Source organism: Oncorhynchus mykiss, chromosome 7, assembly GCF_057628025.1.
Source record: "Oncorhynchus mykiss isolate SJ-2025 chromosome 7, ASM5762802v1, whole genome shotgun sequence".
NCBI classification, from domain to species: Eukaryota; Metazoa; Chordata; class Actinopteri; order Salmoniformes; family Salmonidae; genus Oncorhynchus; species Oncorhynchus mykiss.
Window position 1 is genome coordinate 15,754,884 of NC_143028.1, and position 9,829 is coordinate 15,764,712.

Here is a 9,829-nt window from a genome sequence, read left to right on the forward strand (position 1 = left end):
TTCAACTCCAAAATGGAGAATGCTCAAATAGCACCTTCACTCGAGAGGCGAGACTCCAACTCTAGCCCTGATACTGGAAATATTCCTGGCTACTGGAACTGTGTCAAAAACTCACTCTGTAAAGTATCCTCGTAACAAATTAGCAACACTGCTCCTCGCCAACTAGTGTCATGTTTTACAGGTACCCTAAAAGTTAGCGCACTACCAAGTTCCCACAGACAGAATCAAAGACTGGTTCAAATGGTGTTCTGAAAGATAGTAGAGAGATACAGGAAGTTGAACTCCTTCCTCTAGTAAGAAGTGCTAGAGAATATTGTTGTAGGGCAGCCCCCGCAGTGACTCTTCTGATTAACACTCTATGCAAAAAGCTATTATCATCTTCTCAGGAATTCAGCCTCCTCTGTGTTGATCTCACCAACTCCCATTGTCACACCTCTGAGAAGCTGAGGTTCTGTTGGTATTACATCGTGTAGGTCTGATATCTGATTGGAGGTTAACTTCACAGTATGTGAAGATGTTAGAAAAGGTCTTAGATTAATTGTCTCATTCTCTTTTTTGTTCCTGACCTGCTGTGGTGAGATTCAGTGTCTTGTAATGCTTTGTAACTTAAGCTTTATTCCATGTATAATGTATTGTTCACTTTTACAACATAATTAAATACACTTAGAAAAGCATAATACTTGCACATGGTCTACACAGCACCTTGCATATTGCTAAATAATCTTTATGGAGTCAGATATACTTTTTAATAGATTCATTGCATGTGAGGTATATACACAATATAGCATATGCACACATATCAAATATTACCACACTACATTCTCCAAGGTGAAGGACAAGTGGAGAGAGAGGAACGAGATACAATATAAAGACCAGGCGAAGTGACATAAGGTCTGGTAACTAGTGTTATACTGCAAGCCACGTATATGAACCCCTTTGCAATGGAGAAAAGAGAGAGCAAGTGGCGCCACACAGAAGTATCCTACTGCTGCCAGGGGAACTAGCAGTTCCGCATCCAAATCGGCTAGACATATGCTCCCAACGTGAGGGTCCGGGAAGTGCGTCAGCCCTCACTACCAAACAGAGCGGATCATTGTGCCTCCCCTGCCCATGCCTCCTCATGTTCAGAGGTTACAGCATGCTACTGGGATAATCTTTCATGTGACGAAAGAAACCATGTTTGAGTGCACTAGGGTAATCAAATGCCCTGTGCATAATCTAGACTACCATTGGGTTCGTTCTGGGTCATACTGACCAGGATGAGGCTCAGCCCGATTTTTTCTTGGATTCACTGGTTGCATCCCAAATGGCACCCTATTCCCTATATGGTGCAGACCCTGAGCATTAAGGTTATGTTACAGCTCTGTCTCAGTAACCGCTGGCACAGGAGTTTGCTTTTATGTGCTGGATAACATTTACCTCGTGTAAAAGGAAAGTCAAAGTTTCCTCCAATACTTTAAAGTACCATTACCCAAACTCATTCTTGTTCATGGCATCGATGATTCACTGCACAGCGATTAAATATTAAAAGGCTACTTTTTCCACGTCGACCTCTAATAATAAAAAAGACTTATTCCAGACATCCATCAACATCACTCTCCTTCTCGTTCTGCTTCACCCAACTGTCGGGGAAATAAAGCAGAGTAGAGGGAGACCTTCTTATCGATCGCTTGGATTGGTCAAGGACTTTGCACTACACAAAATTTGCAAGCCAGTTGAGTGTAATTGCTTTGCTACAACTATGTAGCTAATGAAGTTCTAACAATATTTCTTTTGGGAGTTGGAACCAGTCTATTTTGTGAAACGTGCCGTCTGCTGTAGCCTGTTAAGTTGACACATTGTGAACTAGCTGAACACTTAACTAGACTGTGTGCTAATATCACAGTCAAGAGACATTTCAAACCTGGAGCTTGGATATTATTTTTGGCCATGCAGGTTCACTTTGGGATACGGTAGAAACACGTAACTCTGTAGTACTACAAAGGTTAAATTCATTCCCAGATTTCATTTTCACAGTTTAAAGGGATAATTCAGGATTTTGGTAATCTACTTCCCCAGAGTCCGATAAACTAGTTGATATAATTTTTATGTCTCTGTGTCCAGTAGGACACAGGAAGTTAGACGTAGTGTCGCGAGCTATTGCTAACTAGCATTAGCAATGACTGTAAGTCTATGGGTATTTTCCAATAGTTAGCAATTGTGCTAGCACTAGTTAGCAATTGTGCTAGTACTGGTTAGCAATTGTGCTAGCACTGGTTAGCAATTGTGCTAGCACTAGTTAGCAATTGTGCTAGCACTAGTTAGCAATTGTGCTAGAACTAGTTAGCAATTGTGCTAGCACTAGTTAGCAATTGTGATAGCACTAGTTAGCAATTGTGCTAGCACTAGTTAGCAACTTCCTTCAAACCACACACAAAGACAAAAATGATTGACTCTGGGGAAGTACATAAAGGGCCCCATTTCCAAAATCCCAAAGTATCCATCTAAGAGTCATATCATTATTTATGTTTAAAAATACTATGATTGACCAAGTTTAACCATAATAAATAATTTCACGATTCCTCTAGCCTACATTCATAGGTCTGGATGCCAATGCATGTCATTCAACAACTAGTCAGTCTACATCCAAAGACTCATTCTCTCTATTTATAGTTTAGACTGCTATTTTGATTTGCTTTTAATAGCAGTGTGAGAACTGAAGCAGAACCGTTGGAATGCATTTGAGAATCAAATTATGTTACCAGTGACATTTTGCACCACCCTATGTGGTACATAACTAATTCATGACTTATTGGACTTCAATTATCCATTGTAGCAGACAGACGAAAATAGTATGTCTGTGAAGGATATTACTATTCTCTAAGTTAGTCCTGCACAGGTAGAGGAAATAATGTGCAGTGAGAAAAACAGAGAGTGAATTTTTGGTTTCTCTAGCACAGGTGCTGCGTTTACACAGGGAGCCCTATTCTGATATTTATTTCACTTAGCCTTTTGACCAATCAGATCAGCTCTGAAAAAGATCTTCTGTGACCAATTAGTAGGGAAAAAATATCAGAACTGGGCAGCTTGTACAAATGCAGCCATAGTGGTAAAAATTAAGTCTCCTACACAGAGATAGTGAAGATCAAGACTGAACAGACAATGAAGCTAGTATAGGTTAGTGCTTCCTAAATGCGGGTCAGGAGGACAAACTGTGTGTTTGTCACTCCTTTGTGGTGACATGGTTGTGCCCCCCAAAAATTGTTATGTTTAGGTCAGCGGTGGTCGGTGCTATTTAAGACTAGGGAGGACTTTTTTTCTTCATGAGCATTGCCTTATTTCTATTACAGCATATTGGATGACTGTCATTCATATTCCATTCACCCAATTCAATGTATCGTCGATAGGTTTAGGCTACTACATGATATTCTCATTTTCCCTATACCCATCATGAGGTTGCTACAAACTAGCCTAGGAATTAAAGTTTACAACATAGGAGCACACAGTTTGAAAGAAAGATTTTAGGTGACAGACAGTGACACATGGACATACAGTGACACATTCAACACTGCCTTGCACACTCTTGCCTGCATCTAGCTGATCTAGGGTGTAATCATTAGTCCAACAGTTGCAAACAAGAGTTTCTATTGGACAAATTCAGGTATGTTTATCCCCGTTTAATTCCATTTAAGAAATGTTTTTCAACAGAATCGTCAGAATGGATACACCCCTGATCACACGTAAACACAGTTCACTTTCATAGCAGCCACGTTGTATTCCTTCTCATCTATGTATTCACGTTGTATTCCTCTCACCTTTTCCCTTCCCTTGTGGACTTCAATGCAGAACACATCAGCTGTATGTGACCTGGCGAAAAAACCTTTACAAGCCAAACCATATCATAACCTCTACACACAGCCTACATCTTTGTCACCATATTAGCTAAAGTAACGCCATAGTCAAGATAACTAACATGTTAGCAAACCCACTAGAATCATGAAGTAACGTTACAGTGTACAGTCAGTAAGCAGTTCAGAAAAACAGTTTAGTAATAAATTAGTCAAACCAAAAGCTGTTGGATAGTCATAGCCAGCTAGCTAACATAGTAGCCCTCTGTTTGAGCTGGGTGTTTGAGTAGGCCAGGGGTGGGCAATTCTAATCCTCGAGGGCCTGATTGTTGTCAGTTTTGCCCCAGCTAACACACCTGCTGCCAACACACTGAGTCAACTCCAGCCCCTATTAATAATGGGAATTGATGGAAATTGATGTAAAATATATCACTAGCCACTTTAAACAATGCTACTTTATATCATGTTTACATACCCTACATTATTAATCTCATATGTATATGTATATACTGTACTCTATATAATCTACTGCATCTTTATGTAATACATGTATCACTAGCCACTTTAAACTATGCCACTTTGTTTACATACTCTACATTACTCATCTCATATGTATATACTGTACTCGATACCATCTACTGCATCTTGCCTATGCCGTTCTGTACCATCACTCATATCTTTATGTACATATTCTTTATCCCTTTACACTTGTGTGTGTATAAGGTAGTAGTTTTGGAATTGTTAGGTTAGATTACTCGTTGGTTATTACTGCATTGTTGGAACTAGAAGCACAAGCATTTCGCTACACTCGCATTAACATCTGCTAACCATGTGTATGTGACAAATACATTTGATTTGATTTACTCCAATAATCACCTAATCATGATCTTCATTTTAGAACGCAATTTGATTAATCAGCTGTGTTAGCTGGGGATGGAGAAAAAGTTTGACACCAATTGGGCCCACAAGGACTGGAGTTGCCTAAACTAGCTAGCTAGTTGCATTTTTTAGCTAAGTAAGTGAAAGTGAGAAAAAAAATACAAAATATAGCTTTCCTTCATTTTTTTTACAAATGAATTTGTTCAAAACTGTTCACATTTTATGCACTGCAGTGCTAGATAGCTGTAGCTTATGCTTTCATTCTCTGATCCTTTGATTGGGTGGACAATATGATGGGTTGGAGGAAATCCTCCGTAAGTTGTTAAAATTACCGTGTAAGTCTATGGAAGCGGGTGAGAATGAGCCGCCTAGGTTTTGTATTGAAGTCAATGTACCCAGAGGAGGATGGAAGCTAGCTGTCCTCCAGCTACACCATGAAGCTATCCTACAGTTGTTTTAAAAAATATATATATTTCACTAGGCAAGTCGGTTAAGAACAAATTCTTACTTTCATTGACGGCCTAGGAACAGTGGGTTAACCGCCTTGTTCAGGGGCAGAATTACAGATTTTTACCTTGTCAGCACAGGGTTTCAATCTTGCAACCTTCCGGTTACTAGTCCACCACTAGGCCACCTGCCGCCCCAGAGTGCTGTTGAGGCTACTGTAGACATTCATTGCAAAACAGTGTGTTTAATCAATTATTTGGTGACGTGACTATATTTACAATTTTATCTAAAAATTATAACTTTTAATGTTTTACTATTTTTAATTAAATTCACTGGAGGAGGATGGTCCTTCCCTTCCTCCTCTGAGGAGCCTCCAGTGGTTTAGGTGTGGCCAAAGAAAATGTAGGCCTAAGATCTGAAGGTGTTCATTGCACGAAAAGGTTTGAGTCCCATCTTGCGTACAGCTCTTGGGCTTGCAAGCCTACACCCTCTGACATAGAGAGAATAATGGTTGCATCTTCTTCATCGCCACAGTTTTTCAGGTTGTTACAGTTGAGCAAAAACAGGTACACCACACCTTATCATAGCCATCAAAAAACTATCACCTCACTATGAGAAAACAACAGAAACAGATAGGCAGAATGTATTATATTTTATATATTGGGTTTGTAAATCAACAACTACACTGGGCATGTATGAGCACGTTTTACAGAGAATAAAAAAAATAACGCTTATTGCAAATAGGCCTACATGTTGCTCACCAAGACTGTCTAACTACAGTATGTAAACAAATGTACCACGAAGGAAAATCGAAGCGGAGTGATTATTCAAGAGATATAATGTTAAAGTTTGAAACATAACTAATACAATGTTGCAAAGAATATTAGCAAAAGCGCAAACACCCATCTCTGTCGTAGCCTACCAAGCGGCAATGGGCTATTGTATTGTACTGCCATTGACAAAGCCACGGAGGAGACAGAAAACCGCATGGACAAACACAACAATACTATTCTACTTTCTCGGCGCCGAATCCACGAGCATTATTCTGACTGCTGTATTTTAGCATCTAAAAAATAACAATCTGAATCCGCTCGTAACGGTGTCATTAACCAAAATCCACAAATGCCAGTTATTACCAACCGCACCTCCCGTCAAGCAAGCAACCATAACTTTGCGCTCAGTTCGTCAGCAGTGTTCTTACCTTGGTGGTTTCTCCAGTTGAATCTGATTATCAGCTCGGGAATTTGCAAAAGTAGTCTTCGATATTCACTTTCGAGGTCTAAAAGTTGACGTTTAAAAACCAATACGATTGGTTATCTTTTTTTCCTTCTTTTTTTCAACTCGCTGGGTTGCTCGTCTCCTCCTCTACCTCCAGCTCAACCAACTGCCTTGAAATGTGACGTCACGCCTGCCAAAAGCAGTGGGTAGGGAGCACAGAGCACAACACAATTATTGTACATACATTACATCACATTTGCATTGTCTTGTATAATGTATATCCCTCTCAACAGAGCAATTCATGACTCTTTGTGACTGATTATCACACTTTACACAAACAATTATCGTCACATGAATAATGACTATTTTCCTCAAGATGTGAGGGAGTAGTGGTACATAATGCCATCCACACACCACACAAACATCATGAATGCTACTGCTCAGTGCTCAGTAACTCTCTCTCTCCCTCAGCAGTGACCTGCTCTGTGAGGCTCCTCTGACTGAGTGCTGGCGTGTTTGTCAATGCCTGTCTGCCGTTGCTGTGGCCCCCCTGATGAGAGATGCGGTTAGACGTATTGACTCGTGCTCAGCTTCCTCCCTCGCCACAGCATCAGCCACAGAGCTAACTGGATATTGGATAAATAGACAGGCAGGACCTTCAATATCATGTGAAGGACACCATCATGTTCTCTCCCTGGATTTCTCCCAAATGGCACTCTATTCCCTACACAGAGCACTACTTTTGACTAGAGCCTATAGGGCTCTGGTCAAAGGTAGTGCACTATGTAGGGAATTAGGGTGCCATTTGGAACACTCCTCTCCTCTCTCTGACAGGTCAGGCCCTGCTGTGAAGGAGCCAATAAGGAGAGCTGGTGGTGTGAAACAGTAGCTATGCTGACACAGTACCAGTCAATATTGTAATATATGGTTATGTATGTGTTTGGAATGAGTCATTTTATTGTATTGGCTGAGGGACGATTCTGTACTCTTTCTGGATTTAAAATAATGGACTGGTGTAAGAGAAGTATGGTGAGAACTTGCATGCTAGACCCAGCTTACGCCAATCCAATGCTTTTTTTTTCTATCCATGAGGGGGAGAGAAGGGTAAGTAAATAGGGAATTGTAATTCAGCAACTTGTCCATCCATAACATACACATCATAATGAACAGCCAATATGAATAATTCATGTCTCTCGTATGACTCATAGATTAAAATGTAAGGGTCAAGAAGATCACTGGCTCGCACATAACCACTGAATCCCTTTGTTTTAAAACATGGCATTACAAATGGCAGAGCACTACACTGTTGAAATATGTTCCAAGTAAAGGGTATGTAAGGCTTTGTAAGATTGGCCTAAGCATGGGCTAAAGAGTTTCCACCATATTTCTTACCCCAGCTCGTTCCTTTTAAATTGAAACAATCTCAGGAATCCCAAGGATAGTATCTGTTAGGTTAGAATAGAGAGAAGCCTATACACCCTTTTTTCCCAACGGCACTCTATTTATTCCCTGTACAGTAAGTAGGCCTGTATTTTTCCTTGAACATCTGCCTCCCCTGCTGTTCAAACAGAAAACTACAAGCAGTTAACAAGAAGAAGAAAAAACAGTATTCACTTCATCCAGATTTAATCTTGAGGAATCAACAAAAATGCATAACATGTTTATAAAAAAAAAAAGGATTGAAAGACTTAAAAGAATAAAGGATTTATTTAAATACGTTGTGCAAATGGTAGTAGTTTGGGTCGTTTTATGTAACTCTGCAAAATCAATGCCAGGAACTTGTGAATGAATGCTGAGAATCCTCCATCCCAGACCTCACCAGTGAAGCATATCGTTCATAGTGTGCCTTTGTGTTGTGTGGGAGCACATACAAATGCAACAGGGTCCACTTTTACTGATGGGAGATGAGAAACTGAAGAGGTGTGTCATCGCTGTCAGGAGGACTGAGCCAGTTTCAATCTGGTCTCTGTAATTGGTGCTTCGATTATCTCCCCAGACATAAATTCCTCCTGGTTAATAGAGAAATAGATTAGGCATCATGAACACAATAGTTACAATATCAGAGAAAGATAAAAAATCTATTCAAGGACAAGGGTGGGGCCATCAATACACTAGTCTCGCGAGGCCTCCTAATTCTCGTTTAGTCTCGTTGACTCGATCAGAACGTGAGACACCGAGGCTATCTAAACACGAACCTTGTCGTAGATTACTTTAACAATGAGCGAGCAGCTCGGACACGTCGCTACTTCTTCACCATTTTCCAAATCCTCCTGCAAGTAGAGATATTAAATACAACCATCACAGGCTAGTTGGCACAACGTGACTCGCAGGGGATGCCCTCACGCGGTACTTACTTTGGTTATGGCAAATCTGTCGCCACATGGGCAGGGAAAATAGTATGTATCTTCATCCTCGTCATATTCAAAGTCCTCGATCTCAACTTCGTCGTGATAGACCGACATTATTAGAGTAAAATAATTTAATTCGTACCCAGCTAGCTAGCTAGTTGATGACATTACTCTGTTAAGTGAAAGTGTGACGTACCATCTCTGCGCAGTCGCACATCATGTCGTCATTAAAAGTAATGCCAAATATGACCATCAGGGGGTACCATAGAGTTCTGAATCCTCAACTGAGGACAATATTGTTGGCATGGTCATGTACACCTTCGCAATTACAGATGGTTATGCTCTTACAGTGTATTCGGAAAGTATTCAGACCCCTTGACTTTTTCAAATTTTGTTACGTTACAGCCTTATTCTAAAATGGATCAAATGAAATGTTTTTCTCATCAATCCACACAATACTGACAGTGAAAACAGTTTTTAGAAATGTTTGCAAATGTATTTGAAAATAAAAAACAGAAATGTCTTATTTACATAAGTATTCAGACGCTTTGCTATGATACTCGAAATTGAGCTCAGGTGCATCCTGTTTCCATTGATCATCCTTGAGATGTTTCTACAATTTGATTGGAGTCCACCTGTGGTAAATTCAATTGATTGGACATGATTTGGAAAAGCACACACCTGTTCTGCCTGTGGCTATGGAACCCTGACCTGTTCACCGGACGTGCTACCTTTCCCAGACCTGCTGTTTTCAACTCTCTAGAGACAGCAGGAGCGGTAGAGATACTCTTAATGATCTGCTATGAAAAGCCAACTGACATTTACTCCTGAGGTGCTGACTTGCTGCACCCTTGACAACTACTGTGATTATTATTATTTGACCATGCTGGTCAAACTGAGTAATCGGGGGAGAAGGGCCTTGGTCAGGGAGGTGACCAAGAACCCGATGGTCATTCTAACAGAGCTCCAGAGTTCCTCTGTGGAGATGGGAGAAACTTCCAGAAGGGCAACCATCTCTGCAGTACTCCACCAATCAAGACTTTATGATAGAGTGGCCAGACGGAAGCCAGTCCTAAGTAAAAGGCACATGACAGCTCACTTGTAGTTTGC

General features: G+C 40.5%; 2 protein-coding genes across 3 annotated transcripts in view; both read right to left on the reverse strand.

Moving 5' to 3' along the window:
* LOC110527469 (cytoplasmic protein NCK2) overlaps window positions 1–7,010 on the reverse strand; it is a 67,227-nt gene extending 60,217 nt beyond the window's left edge. For both annotated transcript variants that reach the window (XM_021608749.3, XM_021608747.3), the window contains exons 1-2: window positions 6,786–7,010; window positions 6,355–6,561 (exon numbers count right to left, since the gene is read on the reverse strand). The gene's annotated coding sequence lies outside the window, so the exon portion shown is untranslated. The remainder of the gene's footprint in view (window positions 1–6,354; window positions 6,562–6,785) is intronic.
* A 970-nt stretch (window positions 7,011–7,980) lies between these two features.
* LOC110527470 (diphthamide biosynthesis protein 3) lies at window positions 7,981–8,945 on the reverse strand. Its single transcript, XM_021608752.3, has 3 exons — window positions 8,726–8,945; window positions 8,567–8,641; window positions 7,981–8,380 (listed from the first exon to the last, which is right to left on the reverse strand). The coding sequence occupies exons 1-3, from the start codon at window positions 8,831–8,833 to the stop codon at window positions 8,306–8,308; spliced, it is 258 nt and encodes an 85-aa protein (XP_021464427.3). The 5' UTR covers window positions 8,834–8,945; the 3' UTR covers window positions 7,981–8,305.
* Window positions 8,946–9,829: the final 884 nt, after the last annotated feature.

Excerpts from the sequence above, each read along its gene's own strand:
- LOC110527470 (XM_021608752.3), bottom strand. The coding sequence starts at position 8,833 with ATGTCGGTCTATCACGACGAAGTTGAGATCGAGGACTTTGAATATGAC. Across the intron at positions 8,642-8,725 it reads ACAGATTTGCCATAACCAAA|GAGGATTTGGAAAATGGTGA; the intron begins GTAAGTACCGCG and ends CTCTACTTGCAG. Across the intron at positions 8,381-8,566 it reads TTAAAGTAATCTACGACAAG|GAGGAATTTATGTCTGGGGA; the intron begins GTTCGTGTTTAG and ends TCTATTAACCAG.